The sequence below is a fragment of the Hippopotamus amphibius genome, chromosome 11 (genome assembly GCF_030028045.1).
Source record: "Hippopotamus amphibius kiboko isolate mHipAmp2 chromosome 11, mHipAmp2.hap2, whole genome shotgun sequence".
In the NCBI taxonomy this organism is placed as follows: domain Eukaryota; kingdom Metazoa; phylum Chordata; class Mammalia; order Artiodactyla; family Hippopotamidae; genus Hippopotamus; species Hippopotamus amphibius.
Genome location: NC_080196.1, coordinates 38,336,176 through 38,352,238, shown reverse-complemented (window position 1 = coordinate 38,352,238; position 16,063 = coordinate 38,336,176). Strand labels below are relative to the sequence as shown.

The following is a 16,063-nucleotide window of genomic DNA, read 5'->3' as shown; positions in this document are numbered from 1 at the left end:
GGTGCTGGTTTTCTTCCGTTGTTAGTCCTGTTGTTGCTGCTGGTGCCACAGCTTCCGTTACCCTGCTCTGGCCTCTAGAAGTAGCCTCTTTATCATAAGATTTCTTCAAAATCTCTTTCTTGTAACTCCTTTGGTTGCCAGGACCCTAACCAGTACCGAGGTTTCTACTCCACTGGTGTTCAAGCGTTTGCTACTTCATGTGTTCCTGCTTCTTTCATTCACTGCTGCTCATGATAGCCACAGACATTGCTTTCCTGGCTTACGTGATAGTGTTTTCCAAAGTCAAAACAGCAGCGGCACAGTTCTGTGGAAAGAGAGCAGATCTGGTGTCCCGGGTTCTGCACTTGTGGTTATGTGTTTTTGGGTCCTTCACTCAAATTTTTATTTTTATTTATTTTTAATTTATTTTTAATTTTATTATTGTTGTTGTTGTTGTTGTTGTTATTTTGGCCGCACCACGCGGCACATGGAATCTTAGTTCCCCGACCAGGGATTGAACCTGTGCCCCCTGCAGTGGAAGTGCAGAGTCTTAACCACTGAACCACCAAGGAAATCCTCAAATTCTTTTTAGCTTTAATTTTCTTTTGCGCAAGAGGGGCATAATAATGCCACCTTACCTAGTGCAAGGTTGTGGTGAAACTCAGATGAACTATAGATAAAATACTATGTATTATAAGTGAACTTTTAATCTGCAATAATGATTTCGGCTCATGACAACTTTCAGGAGTACAACATGTCTAAAAAACAAGAATTCATTATGTTTGATTTTGAGATGTCTTTTTAGCACAGTAATGTGGTCTACCTTTGAGAATTTGGATGCCTTCAAAGCTGATGGGTCATAAAAGTCACATACAGCACAAAAGTATGGAACCGGGCAAGAATAGCTGTGCTGACAGCTTTTGTAGCTTTCAGGTTGTGATTATGCAAGAGAGTCAAGTTTATGTGTGAGGTGGAAGAGTAGGAAATGAAGGGCTAGAATTTTATGCATCTCTCCATTTCATCTCCCAGGGTGGTGGTTCCCAAACATGGTGCCAGGACCAGCAGAAGCAGCAGCACCTGGAACTTTTTAGAAATGCAGATCCTTAGGCCCAGTGTTCTGTATTTTTAAGAAGCTCCCTAGGTGCTTCTCTGATGCATACCAAACTTTGAGAACCATTGTCCGAGGCTGAGAGACTTTGCCAGACCTGAGATAGGTCTTGCAGGAATTGGTCAGTAAGTGAAGAGAAAGTTTGTGTTTCCCTACTGATGTGTGAGAGTTTTTGTTTACATGACCTAGATATCTCCTTACTAAGATAATTATGCTGACTCATAAGTAATTAAATTCATGCTCATAAATATGAAAGACATGTTAATTTGTTTTTATATTAGTTTGGCTACAGTATAGGTCAAATTATAATTGCTGAAAATATAATTACTCAAATAAATGGTCAAACAAAACAATTAGTTAATAAGGCAAACTTTACTGTTCCACAAGTCAACTTTTTTTTTTTTTCACTTTGATAGTTTTTTTTTTTTTTAATTTATTTGCTGCATTGGGTCTTCGTTGCTGCACACGGGCTTTCCCTAGTTGTGTTGAGGTGGGGCTACTCTTCATTGTGGTGCATGGGCTCCTTATCGAGGCAGCTTCTCTTGTTGTGGAGCACAGGCTCTAGGCGTGTGGGCTTCAGTAGTTGTGGCACATAGGCTCAATAGTTGTAGCGCTCGGGCTTAGTTGCTCTGAGGCGTGTGGGATCTTCCTGGAGCAGGGGTCAAACCTGTGTCCCCTGCATTGGCAGGCAGATTCTTAGCCACTGCACCGCCTAGGAAGTCCCACAAGTCAACTATTAAGAATAGTTTCTCTTGGGAATTCCCTGTGGATCCAGTGGTTTGGACTCCATGCTTTCACTGCCAAGGGCACAGGTAATCCCTGGTTGAGGAACTAAGATCCTGCAAGTGGCGAGGTACAGCCAAAAAAAAAAAAAACCGTAAGTGTAGTTTTTCTTAGTAGTAATATTTACTGCCAGTTGGACTCACCTATTTACCCCTACCAGATGCTGTGAGACAGGGTTAGGTAAGTGGCTGTCCACCTGTATATGTAGATCATTCATGAAGGTTTGGAAATAGAATTCACCCTATATTCCATGGTAATTTTGGAGTTAAATTAGTTTGGGTTCTGATCCTGCCTCTGATGTACCTGCTCTGTGTGCCTTGAATAAACTCTTTGAGCCTCGTTTTCTGTATTTACAAAACTATAAGGACTAAGGTATGTAAAATGCCTAGCACAGGGCTTGGTTGATTTTATTATAATTTCCAAGTCATTTTATTGATGATCATTTTCTCTTTTATTTAACAGCTGGAAGCATTTACTCTTTTCTTTATGAAAGATGGTTGTAAGACATTGAAATTTCTGTACCAGGAAGGAGATGTACCTGGTCTTGGTAAGGATGTTTTACAAGGGTAATGTGCCAGCTATTCATGAATGAATGTTAAAGTGCAGCATATCTTTTCTCTTATACATAGACAATCCTGTGTTTATAAAGAAAATTTACCAGGAGCTTACACTATTGTTATAAGGATCGAAAAAGAAAGCGTTCTTATAGAAGTCACTGACCTCTCCTGGGCATACACATTTTCACTAGTGGTTTCTTAACTACTGCACCACCAGGGAAGTCCCAACACGTTTTATTCTTGACTTACTTTTTGCACTTGACAGTATAACCTGAACATTTTTTATGTTATTAAATACAGATTTATCTTATTTAAAAGATGCTGTATAGTATTCTATAGTGCAGCTGCATTTGGATTTTGAGAAGCCAGAATTGGTTGATTCTGTCAGCCAGGAATATGTTCAGCTGTGAGTAATGGAAATCCTAACAGTAGCATAAACAAATAGGGAGTCTATTTTTCTCTCATCACTGGGGAGGCAGTGGCTAGCAGCGGTTCAAGCGCTCAGCAACTCCATCAGAAACCCAGATTCTTTTTTTCTTTCTATTCTGCCATTCTTAACACATTGCTTTGTGTTCATATTTGTTCTACATGGTTGCAAGATGAAGCTCTAGACATCATGTTCAGGTTTTGATCATTCAGGAAAGGGCCCTACTTGTCACACCTCTCCCCTTTATCAGGAAAGCCCAAGCTTCTTATGTCACATGACTACCTTAGCGGCTAGGGAGGCTGAGAAAGTAGTTGTCTTCCTGGGAACATGCAGATTGCTAAATGGGTCAAATTCAGGTTCTCTTATCGAGGAAGAAGGGGAGAATATTAAGGATAAAGGTGTGCCAACCTCCATGAATGAGCATTTAAGCTCTACATTGCTACATACCATGTCTCAGGGGTCTTTGGCTGCAAGCAAGATACAAACTCTGGCTTAGGTGAACAAAAAAATTAGAACGTTTGGGTAGTTCACAAAATTTAGAACTAGTTGAACAATCAGGCCTTGGGAAAAACAGGAATAGAGCATTTCCCTGGATTTCAGGGCAGTTTCTTTGGATTCTTTAGTAGATTGACCTTGCTCAAATCCCCTTTTATCTTTGTGTGTTTCCAAGATTTACAGCCTTGAAGAGAGTCTATTAGTCTAGTTTTTACATGCATATTCCTGCACGGCTCTGAGACTGGTGTCCTCCAAAATCACAGGATGGGAGAAATTCCCCAAACCTAAAGGAAGGAGGGCTGGGCAGACAAAAGATGTTTATGGTTTTGTGATAGGGATGTAAAATTTTCTTTGATTATGTTTCAAATTGGTTATGGTTGTGAATAGGAAGACTGTTAATTTTTTTATATTAATATTGCAGCCAGCCATCTAAGTCTGAATTCAGAATCCTTCTATTATTAATAGTTTTTAAACATTGAAGAAAGATTTCTAATTAGATGGTACATTTTCATTGAAATTAGTTCAAGGAAGGATTTAATATAAATTGGGAGCTACGAGTGTATTCAGTAGGGGACAGGATCTTGGGGGAGTCAGTGAAGGTTTCCTTGAGAGGTGGCATTTTGGCTGAGATATGAAAGATTAGTGAGAGAATGGGATAAGAGAAGGGCTTGCATGAAAGCCCTGCCTGAGGTTAGGCCAAAAGGAGCAAAGTGCAGAACTCAGGGAAGGGCACCCAAGGAGGCTGCAGTTTAAGGTTTGCAATTACTGACCTATTTTTGTAGACAAAAAATTTTATTCCATAGTTATGTTGAAAACTTCTTATAATAAAGCAAGGAACAAGGGTGTAAGATCCACAGTAATTTTTCGTATTGATCTGCTACGTGATTGTATGCTGTTCTTGACTTTTGTTTTCAGAATGTGGTCGAACTATTGCTGGAGCAACCAAAGGGGCAAAAATGATGAGGTTATATATAGACAACGCAGCCCCAGAGAAACTAAAAGGACTGTGTGTATTTTTTGCTCGCTGTCGCAATGATGTCCCTATAAATACTAAAAATATTCAGGAAGTATGTTTATGTTTTTTTCAAATATATGGTTAAACATTTTTGCTGGCTTTGTTGAGATATAATTGACATATAACATTATGTAAGTTTAAGACATACAAAGAATTGTTTTAACACATTGTGAAATGATTACCACCATAGCATTGGCTAACACCTCCACTGCCTCACATAATTGCCTTTCTTTTTTGGTAATGATATTTAAGATCTACTCCCTTAGCAACTGTTAAGTATATAATACAGTATCATCAACTATAGTCACCATGCTGTACATTAGATCCCCAGAACTTATTCATCTTATAACTGACAGTTTGTACCCTTTGACCAATGTTTTTCCATCCAAATTTCTGGGCAAAGGGCTAGTTCCATTGCTCTTTACCTAGATTGACAGGGTTTTTCTGACTCCCTTTTCATGGACAGGACAACTGTCAACCTAGAACTTTCTTTATGTAGAAAGCTCAGTTTCATTTCCCTCACGTTGTGTAGGCTCCAGGCCATATCTCCTTCCCTATGCAGAAATTAAAGCACCAGGGAAAGTGTTTATTTGATGAGCAAGCATGTGAATGGTTAAATGAAGGCAGAATATGTTTGTTGATTTTAAGACCCTAATATTCACCACGTAAGTTTTCCTAATAGTTTGTAAGATGTATTATCTATACTTACTGCAATGTAAAATAGGTTATGATTTTCAACTCTTTAATGGGTTAAGCATATAAAATAACATTTGAACACTCCCCTTTCAGGAAGTGCTATTTACTGTTCTGGATGCATCAGAAGGACTCCTAGTTGGGATTAGGAATATGCTGGCAAATATATTTCTACCAGCTATTCTTGTGACAAATAATTGGGGTGCTTTAAATCAGTCCCAGCAAGGAGAATCTGAAAAACACATTTTCACTGAAACCATCAACAGATACCTTTCATTTTTAGATGGTAAGTATAATAATTAATGTTTACTAAATTACTACAAATGAGCAAATTAACTATAAGATATGTAATTAAAAATAAGCATTAGAGAAAACATTTCCATCTTAAAAGAAAATGTTAATCAGTTGGGAGATTGGGATACTAAATTGTACACTCTAAATATATGCAGTTTATTGTATGTTAACTGTATCTCAATAAAAGTTCTAAAAAAAAAAAAGAAGATGTTAATCAAAGCAGTTCTGAGACCTAGCGATAAGATATCAAATCATTAGAACCTTTCTTTCCAGGGATCTCTGACGCCATAATATACATTTTCTTTTATATTTTCTGTTTTGGAAGGAGGATTCTCTTCCTGTGTTATTTGTGAAAATTTTTACCATATTTAAAAACATATACTTTATTATGAACTCTTTTTAAAATATAAATTATTTTATTTCATGTTGTTAAAATATACTATTTTAATTAATAAATCATACTCACAATCTAATAATCAACTAGAATTGTATTTCTATAAAGTATTAGATCTCTAACATTTTAGTAATTACAGCTTGAAACCATACATTGACATTTAACACTTTGACATTAAACACCTCTTCTCAATATTATTTTTTTCCCTTTTAGGTGCTAGAATAAGTATTGAGGGAACAGTTAAGTTAAAGAAGATAGACAATGTTGATTTTTCCAAACTGCATACCTTTGAAGACGTGACACTTGCAGCTAGCAATCCAGAAACTGTTCGTCAGCTAGAGGATGTGCTGATGATATGGTACAAACAGATTGAACAGGTGAGCTGACCTGAGTGATTTCATCAGGTAGGAGTTGTAGTTCTCATCTGGGTCCTAGTCACTGCATTTTGTCCCTAAAACTAAAGGGAAGAGGAGCCTTCCAGATTCTACTATGAAATTCAGCCTATTCTTGATTCTAGTGCAAAATCATTGTTCTCTTTGGACCACTTAAAATCGACTTTAAGATATTTCCCACTTTAAGGAGGAAACCATAACAGCATGGCTTGAGAATGAAATAATGAAGAAACAGGAATAGCTAGCATTTATCTCTAATACTTTATATATTGTTTATGCTCTTCATTAGAGAGAGAGGAAAAGGACACATGAAGAGACTATAGACACTTTATAAATACCTCTTGGTCGGTCAATGGAATTGTCTGTGTTGACAGAGAGGTTCAAACGAGGCTCATTCCTATCTACTACAGTGGCAAGTCTGCAACTCTCTGGCCAAATAAATTTTCCCTGGCAGTAAGAAAAGCCAGTGATAGGAATGGGTATATGTCAACATTCTGAGAGGTGCCAACTTACATTACAAATGTTGCCCCAAACCAGATACGAGGTAATTGCTCCAAACAGAAAGAGGACTACTGAAGCCAACTCACAGATCTCTAGTTCATGAGCACAGGACAGTGGAACTGGAGAAGAAAATCTTCAGTTGAAGGAGGACTAGGGGAGAAAAATCTTGTGCAAGCATTTCTGATTTTACCTCTCTAGAGCTGTTAGAAGGAGGGAGTTGGAGTAGAAAAATTGGAAGACTTTGGAAACTCCATCAAGGCCTGGAGTGCTGGCCACAGAATTTGCTTCCAGGTGTCACTAGGTAATCGAAGTGAATAATTGTCCATGTAAGGACTCCTGCAGCTGCCTACTGTGCCACTGAGGAAGAGGGAGTTATAAGCCATTGTGGAATTCAAGCTCTGTCCTACACAGTGGCTGAGGAGATCTCCTCCAATTATCATGATCAGTCAAAACAGATCTTTATAAAAATGACCAAGCAAAAGAAAATAGCTTAACATAAGGAGATTAGGCAATTTGAAACAAGAAATCAATTCGGGGGGAGTTCCCTGGTGGTCCAGTGGTTAGGACTCTGTACTTTCACTGTTGAGGGCATGGGTTCAATCCCTGGTTGGGGCACTAAGAAATAAGATCCCACAAGCCATGCAGCCTGAAAAAAAAAAAAGGAGGAAAATCAAGTTGGCCAATTGCAGGGACTTCCCTGGTGGTCCAGTGGTAAAGAATCTGATGCGGGTTTGATCCCTGATTAGGGAACTAAGATCCACATGCTGAGGGGCAACTAAGCCCACGTGCTACAACCACTGAGCCCATGAACCTCAGCTAGAGAGCCTGTGTGCCACAGACTACAGAGTCCACATGCTCTGGAGCCTGTGCAACGCAACTACAGACCCCATGAGCTCTGGAGCCAGTCTACCATTAGAGCGAAAACTCGCACACGACAGCTAGAGAGAAGCCCATGTGCCACAACAAAGAGCCTGCATGTGCACCATAATAAAAGACACTGCATGCCAAAACGAAGATCCCGTGTGCCACAGCTAAGACCCGACGCAGCCAAAAATAAAAAAAATTTATACGTTAAAAAGTTGGGCAATTGCAGCAAATGGTCTCCAGTTAAGCAGAATCAGTGCAATAAACAGGAGAGATCTTTAAAAGTACATCTAAAATAAACCTTGACCTCTTGTCGTATATGAAATTTAGTTCAAGATGGATCATAGAAACATGAAAGCTAAAACTAAAAGAAGAGATGCATTCAGCAACATGGATGAATCTCAAAAACATGTTGAGTGAACAAATCCAGCTTTAAAAAAGTAATGTGAAAAACAGAACAAAAACCATACTTGAATCAGAACATAATGTAGTGTGGAGGTAACATCCACACGAACGAACCTGAATGTGAGTGGCATGGTGGAATTAAGAAAATTGACACAAGAGTATAGGAAAGCATGCAGTCAGGGGACTCAAGACCAAGTCAGTCAAGAGCCCTGAGTTCTGATTCCCATGGCATATTTATTGAGAAAGATCAAAAGCATTCTAGCAGAAACCAAGTTATAAAACAAAATAATGAATAACACAAGGCATAAGACTTTAGAAGAGCCAAAACAGAACGCCTTGTGTATATTATGACTACTAGGGAGGATAGCTAAGCTTCAACCCAGAGCTGGCACCATCTGGCTACGTGACTGCCTTCTCTCAGTCGGTTTTCCTTTGAGACTGGCTCTGCTCTCAGAACATGTTTACAGTCACGCAGCCATCATGCACCCTCCGCAGGTTTCTGCAAGTTACTGTCCTCTGCGTCCTCTTTGGTTTCCCACAATGTAGGACTATATTAATATCTTATTAAGACAGATACAAAATCTAGAAGCCATGAAAGAAGAATCTGACATATTTGATTATATAAAAAAATTAAAGTAAGATCCATGTGGCAGAAATTACCGTAAGCAACCTTAAAAGATAATTGACCTTCAGGGAGAAAATGTTAACAGCATATGTAACAAAGAGTGAGTATCCATAATATGTAAAGAACATCTATAAATCATTAAGAAATAGGCAGTTCAGACAAAAATTGGTCAAGGGTATGAACAATGTCATTCAAGAAAAGTACATGGAGATGTTTGACCTGGGAAAAGAAGGGGACCTAGGTGGAGACATGGTATCTTCAAATATTTGGTGGTATTTCATGTGGAATTAAACTTGTATTGTAATGGCTCTAAGAGGCAGAATTAAGAGCAATGTGTGATGATATAAGGGGGAAGGTTTTATTAGGATAACTTTCTTACAGAACTTCCCCCGCTCCCCTGAAAATGGAATGTTTTACATCCCCGAATCCGATTTGAGATTGGATTACCGTCTATGAATAGTGTTGTAGCAGGAATTAAATATCAAAAGGGTTGTTTGCTTTAGTTAATTTTAAGGTCCATTTTCATTCTTTAATTCAGTGATTCAAATTATATAGACTTTCAGCTACTAAGAAAAGTTTAAATTATATCTAGTATCCTCTATTTAAGGAGGCGGAGAAGCTTATAATAAGATTAGGAAAGAGTTCCATAAACCGTGATTTAAAATTAAAAGCATTTCATGGGTTAAAGAGAAAAGCTTCATGCATTTGAAAAATCAGCTGTGTATTTTGCCTCATTTGTATTTTTAACTCCACCATGATTGTAGTTACAAGAAGTTATAAACATAAAAAAGTACAGAAAATAATATAACAAACACCTCTGTAACTACCACTGAGGTTGAACAGATACTAACCCTTTGCTATTTTTGCTTCAGATCTTTTATTTTCACTAAATCCTCTAACCCTTTCCTCTCCCTCCCTGTATATTACCACTATTCTGATGTTATTGTCTCCTCCATTCCCCTGAAAGTTTTATACTTTTATTGCATTTGCATATTTATAAGCTTTATATTATATATCAATGAATTATATATATGAAAATAGAGATTATATATTTGTGTTTAAAATCTTTACATGAATGATATAATAACATTAAGTATCCTTTTACAGCTTTTTCTTCCTCATTTAACATTCTCTTTCATCCATGTTGGTACAGGGAAATTTAATTCCTTCACTTAACTGTTGTCTGGTATTCCTCTATGAAGGAATCTGTTTATTATATAGATTTCCAGACATTTAGGAGACATTCAAATTATGCCTAGTATCCTCTGTTGAACGAGGTAGAGCAGTCATCCATTCCCTCAGAAAGACAGTTGTTTCTACTTTTTTTCCTGTTACAAACAATAATAATACATCTTCAATGAATATCTTTATTCAGGTCGCATTTGAACAGGTCTCTTTTGAACAGTTTCCCAGGGAATGGCTGAGAGAAGTAGTACATGGATTTTTTTATTGGGTACTACAGAGCCTTCCAAGTAGTGGTTATATTAACTTATTTTTTTTAGGGAAGTAAATGAGAGTTCCTGTGTCTTCATATCTTTCGTTACACTTGGGATTGTTGGATTTCTGATGGATGCCAGTATATTGGGTGTGAAATGGTATCTTGATTTCTTTTGCATTACCCTGAACACTGTTGAGGCTGTGCATGTTTAATGGCTATTTAGATTTCCTCCTTGTGGAATTGTCTGTTCATATCCTTTACCTAGTTTCCTTTCCGATTACTTGTTGATATCGTAACTGAATTGTTGGAGTTTGAATAATATTTCCTGGCTGTTAATCTTTTGTAAGTCCCCATTGTGTCCTGCATTTTCAGTTTGTATTGATGTCTTTAGTTATGTGGAAGTTTTACAGTTTAATGTAAATGTATTAGTTATAATAGTAATCCAGCCTCCATTTAGCTGCCTCCAGTGACTAGAAGCTTTGTGCTTTTTGTATTTTATTTAGGAAACACTTTCCTACTCCAGTGTTGTGAAGATATTCTCCTAAATTATTTAGTTATTTTAAATGCTGAAATATATAAAACTGAACAACAAATGAATAATAATAAAAATTAACAATAAAATAAACAAATTATTGTAAAGTTAACACCTGTGTAACTTTTGCACAAGTTAAGAAGTAGGGCATTACCAGAACCTTGCAGTCTCCATGCATTTCTCTTCCCAGTTTTAACTCCTTGTTCTTCTCCCTAGTGGTAACCATTTTCTTGACAATTATGATGTTCAGTTCCATGTTTTTCTTTGTAGGTTACCCCCATCCTCCTATATTTTCTTTGAAGGTTTTACCATTTTGTTTTTAACATGTAGGTTTTTAATCTATCTGAAATTATTTTCGTGTGTGTATAATGTGAGGTAGGAATCTAACTTTGCCTTTTTGCATATGGTTGGCCAGTTGTCCCAGAACTGTATTTAGTAGTCCATTCTTTCCTAACAAATTTGTAGTATCTATCAAGTTTCTAGACCCCTTTATTTATCCCACTTGTCTACTTATGTATTTTTTGCACTCATACCATAACTGCTTTCATTTCTGTTGCTTTTTACTAAATCAGCATTTGGTATAGCAAGTCCCTTTCATTAGTTTTCTTCAAAATTGCATTGATTATTTCTGGTTAATTGTTCTTCCAAATTAATTTTAAGACTGATTTGTTAAGTATCATGAAAAAAACCTTGTTGAGATTTTGATGGGAATTTCATTGAATGTATACATTAATTTAGAGAAAATTGCCACCTTTATATTGTTGAATTTTTCAGTCCATAAGCATGGTGTATTTCTCCATTGATTTAGGTCTTCTTTTGTGTGCTGTAAGTAAGTTTTCTAATTTTCTCCAAAAAGATCTTGCACATCTTCTGTTAATCTCTAGATATCTTACATTGTTATTATTTGTTATGGCAAATGTTATTTTAGAAATTACATTTTCAGATTGCTAGATGGCTTGTGAAGAAATGCTACTGGTATTTATATGTATAGCCCCAAACCTTACTGAATTGTTCACTTTTATTAATTGTAAAATTTTGTCTTTAGATATTCTTGAATTTTTAAAATGTGGCCAACCATTCCCTCTGTGATTATGCCATTTCTGTTTTTTTATTTCCAATTCTTATACCTTTTATTTACTTTCCTTTTCTTGTTATATGATCTCCATGACCAGGTTGAATAGAAGTAGGTGGTGACAGTGGCAAAATTGTCTTGTCCTTGGTTTTAAAGTGGTATTTTCTTTTTTTTTAAATGTATTATTATTATTTTTTTAAATTTATTTATTTATTGGGTACATTGAGTCTTTGTTGCTGCACGCAGGCTTTTTCTAGTTGTGGCAAGCAGGGGCTACTCTTCACTGCAGTGTGCGGGCTTTTCATTGTGGTGGCCTCCCTTGTTGCCAAGCATGGGCTCTAGGCACGTGGGCTTTAGTAGTAGTGGCATGAGGGCTCAGTAGTTGTGGCATGTGGGCTCAGTAGTTGTGGCTTGTGGGCTCTAGAGTGCAGGCTCAGTAGTTGCAGTGCATGGGCTTAGTTGCTCCACGGCATGTAGGATCTTCCTGGACCAGGGATCGAACCTGTATCCCCTGCATTGGCAGGTGGCTTCTTAAACACTGCACCACCAGGGAAGTCCCTAAAGTGGTATTTTCTAAAATTTCATTTTTAAGTATGATGTTTGCTGTAGATTTTTGGTAGATACTCATTAACATGGTAAAGAAATTCTCTTCTAGTCTTAGTTTGCTAAGAGTTCTTATTATTCAGTGTTGAATGTTATTTATACTTTTAACTTTCTTTGAAAGGTGCAAATAATGAATTTTTAAAAGAAGAAAGTAAAATTTCTATACTCTGAACTTTTTTGATTGCAGGTACTTATTGAGAGTGAGCAGATGAGAAAAGAAGCTGATGACTCAGGTCCACTCACTGAATTGGAACACTGGAAACGCGTGTCAGCCAAATTCAATTATATCATTGAACAGATTAAAGGGCCAGGTTGTAAGGCTGTTATAAATGTGCTTAATGTTGCACACTCCAAACTCTTAAAGGTAAAAGGCCTTGTATTTTAAAGTTTGGTAGACTTCAGAACAACCAACTGGAATGTTACCCTTCTTGAACTGCTGCTTCACATCATGTGCTTCGCATCATGTGTTTAGAGGTGTTAAAACTTTGAGTAAGGCTTTCTCATATACCATCATTACTTCCAGAAGAGGAAAAGGAAGTATAGAAGTGAAGATTTATTTCTCAACATTTCATACACCAATTTTGAGAGTACTATGGGGTGATTGCTATTTATTTTTAAATTGTTTTTGAAATTGTAAATCAATGGAGGCTCATTGAATTAGAGAACTACATAGAAAGTCAAAGGCAAAAATATCCTCTATCCTACATCTCATCCCCACTATTCCACCTCCTTTCCTAGAGGTCATATTTATTAGCAGTTTGGTTTGGTTCTTTCCAGGTCCTTTTCTGTTTTTTCCTTTAAAATATATATATGTGTGTGTGTGTGTGTGTGTATTATATTTGTTTTATGTTTCTATTTTTTAAAAATTACATAGTGTTATACTGTATTTTTCTTTAACTCCTTGGTCTTCCAACAGCATATCTTAGAGAGTTATGCCTATCAGATCAAGCTGTGTAGTTTTCCGGAATGTTAATGCACCAGGTTTTATCTAATCATTTTCCTGTTTTTAGATAGTCAACTTGTTTCCTTTCTTTTTTTGACAGTCTTGAGATATAATTCACATATTATTCATTTCTGCCATTTAAGGAGCAAAATTCAGTGGTTTTTAGTATATTCAACAGTTATACAGTCATCACGACAATCAGTTTTAGAACATTTTATCACCTCAAAAAGAAACCCTGTACTCTAGCTATCATCTCCCATCTCCACCTGTCTCCTTCCCCTCATTCTAGCCCTAAGTAACCAGCAGTCTGCTTCTTATCTATAGATTTACTTGTTTTGGACATCTCATATGAATGGAATCATATATGTGGTCTTTTGTCACTGGTTTCTTTCACTTGGCATAATGTTTTTAAGGTTTATCCATGTTGTAGCATGTATCAGTACTTATTTCTTTTCACAGCTGGATAATATCCCATTTTATAGATAATGCCACATTTTGTTTATCAGTTTATGGATATTTGCATTCTCTCTACTTTTTGGCTATTGTGAATAATGCTGCTGTGAACATTCTTGTACAGTTCTTGTGTGGACATATGTTGTCATTTTTCTTGAATATACCTGGGAGTGGAATTTCTGGGTCAAATGGTAACTCTGTGTTTAACTTTTTGAGGAAAATTGTTCCTTTTCTGTGTGTTCACAAACATTACTACAGTTAAAGCTTCTATGTGCCTATGAGCAAGTATGTCCCTAGGGTGTATACTCTACAAATTTCTTAATACTTACTATCAGTTAAAAAATTTTTTTGCCTGTCCAACATGTGGAAAATGGCTTGTTGTATTTTGCCTTTTCCTTACTAATAGTGAAGTTGAGCATCTTTTAAAGTTTATTGGCTGTTCCCATTTATTCTCCTGTGAATTGTTTGTTTTTATCTTTTCCCTATTCAGAAAGTTTCAGATATTATTTTGTTCTGATTCTAGTAGTTCTTTGTTACTGTGGCTATTAATCAATTGTTGTAATTGATTGATATATGGTTGAGGCAATCTGCCATGGCCCCTGAGCATCTCTGCACATTATTGCTGGACATGAAAGGTTCACTTTGCTGATGACAATGTTTTCTTAGAATAATGTTCTCCTTTAATAACTTGACCCATTCTCAAAGACCCAGAATAATGTAATGTCACAAACAACTAACCTAGAAAAGTCACTCCAGGTAGAAGCAGGTCTACAGACAGAATGTTAATTACAAATGGAATGTGTCTTCAGTTTTAGTAAGGCACTTAAGGTGTTTATAATAACTTTAAGTTTTAATATAAGAAAAAGATATATGAATCACATTTAAGTATCTACTCTTTTAGTATATGTATGATTAGGGAAGACAGCTTGAATTTCTTGATTAAACCTTAGCACAGTGATATATTTAGATGTTTCATAGGACTCTTAAACTTTGTTTTCTTAGAATTGGCGTGATTTGGATGCAAGAATCACAGATACAGCAAATGAATCAAAAGATAATGTCAGATATTTGTACACTCTAGAAAAAGTATGTCAGCCTCTCTATAACTATGATCTAGTAAGTATTCTTTTTGAAGTGAAGTTTTAAAAATTAGTGCATAAAATTAATTTAATATGTGTGTATTAGGAAAAACTTATACTGCAAAAAAGTCATATAAAAGATATCTTTTCCTAGATGCAGATGTAGAGAACGGGCTTGAGGATACAGGGTGGGTGGGGGGAGCAAAGGGGAAGCTGGGATGAAGTGAGAGAGTAGCATTGACATATATATGCTACCAAATGTAAAATAGATAGGGAGATAAACTCGATGATGGGTGATGACTTAGAGGGCCAGGATAGGGAGCGTGGGAAGGAGTCGCAGGAGGGAGGGGATATGGGGATATACGTATAAATACGGATAATTCACTTTGGTGTACCTCAAAAATTGGCATAGCAGTGTACAGCAGTTATATTCCAATAAATAGCTTTAAGAAAATAAAACATATCTTTTCCTATTATAAATCTGTAATGAATTATAAACTACATTATTATTTTAACCCACATTTCAGTGGATAGCATTATCATAACTATGACCTTATTTGTGAATTGAGCAAGACAAATATATTAGTTAGTTATTGTTTCATAACAAATTACTCCATTCTGGGGTAATTTATTATATCACAGTTTTTGTAGGTCAGGAATTCAGGCACAGCATAGCTGAGTGCCTCTGCTTCAGGGTTTTTCATGAGGCGGCAGACAAGCTGCTGGCTGGGGATGTGGTCTCTTCTGAAGGGGACGCTAACAGGGGAGGGTCCATTTCTGTTGCACACCACATGGGCTTTTACACAGGACAACTCGCTTCCCCTAAAATGAGTGACCCAAGAGTGAGCAAGAGAGAGTGCCCAACTAGCATTACCCTGATACCAAAGCCGGATAAGGACACGTCAAGAAAATGAAATTACAGGTCAATATCCCTGATGAATATAGGTGCAGAAACTCTCAACAAAACAGTAGCAAACCAAATTCCACAGTGCAGTAAAAGGATCACACACTATGATCAAAGGGGATTTATTCCTGAGTTGCAAAGATGGTTCAACAAATGTAAATCGATAAATGTGATACATCACATTAATAGAATGAAAGATACTGACTCCCTGGTCATCTAGTCGTTAAGATTTGGTGGTCTCACCGCTGCAGTCCGGGTTTGATTCCCAGTCAGGGAAGTCTTTCTTCTTCTTCTTCACCTACCACCATCCACATCCCCTCTAGAGGCTTCCCTGGTGGTCCAGTGGTTAAGAATCCGCCTTCCAATGCAGGGGATTTGGATTCCATCCCTGTTCCAGTAGCTAAGATCCCACATGCTGTGGGGCAACTAGGCCCTCGTGCCACAACTACTGAGCCCGTATGCTGCAACTGGAGAGAAGCCTGTGCACTGTAACAAAGGGTCCTGCAT

At 37.0% G+C, this 16,063-nt stretch overlaps 1 protein-coding gene across 1 annotated transcript in view; it reads left to right on the top strand.

Annotated features, from left to right (window-relative positions):
• DNAH8 (dynein axonemal heavy chain 8) overlaps nt 1–16,063 on the top strand; it is a 291,803-nt gene that overhangs the window by 3,358 nt on the left and 272,382 nt on the right. The window contains exons 3-8 of the mRNA XM_057698986.1: nt 2,333–2,417; nt 4,265–4,416; nt 5,154–5,343; nt 5,959–6,122; nt 12,365–12,541; nt 14,576–14,689. Of these exons, the coding sequence (XP_057554969.1) occupies nt 2,333–2,417; nt 4,265–4,416; nt 5,154–5,343; nt 5,959–6,122; nt 12,365–12,541; nt 14,576–14,689 (882 nt within the window). The remainder of the gene's footprint in view (nt 1–2,332; nt 2,418–4,264; nt 4,417–5,153; nt 5,344–5,958; nt 6,123–12,364; nt 12,542–14,575; nt 14,690–16,063) is intronic.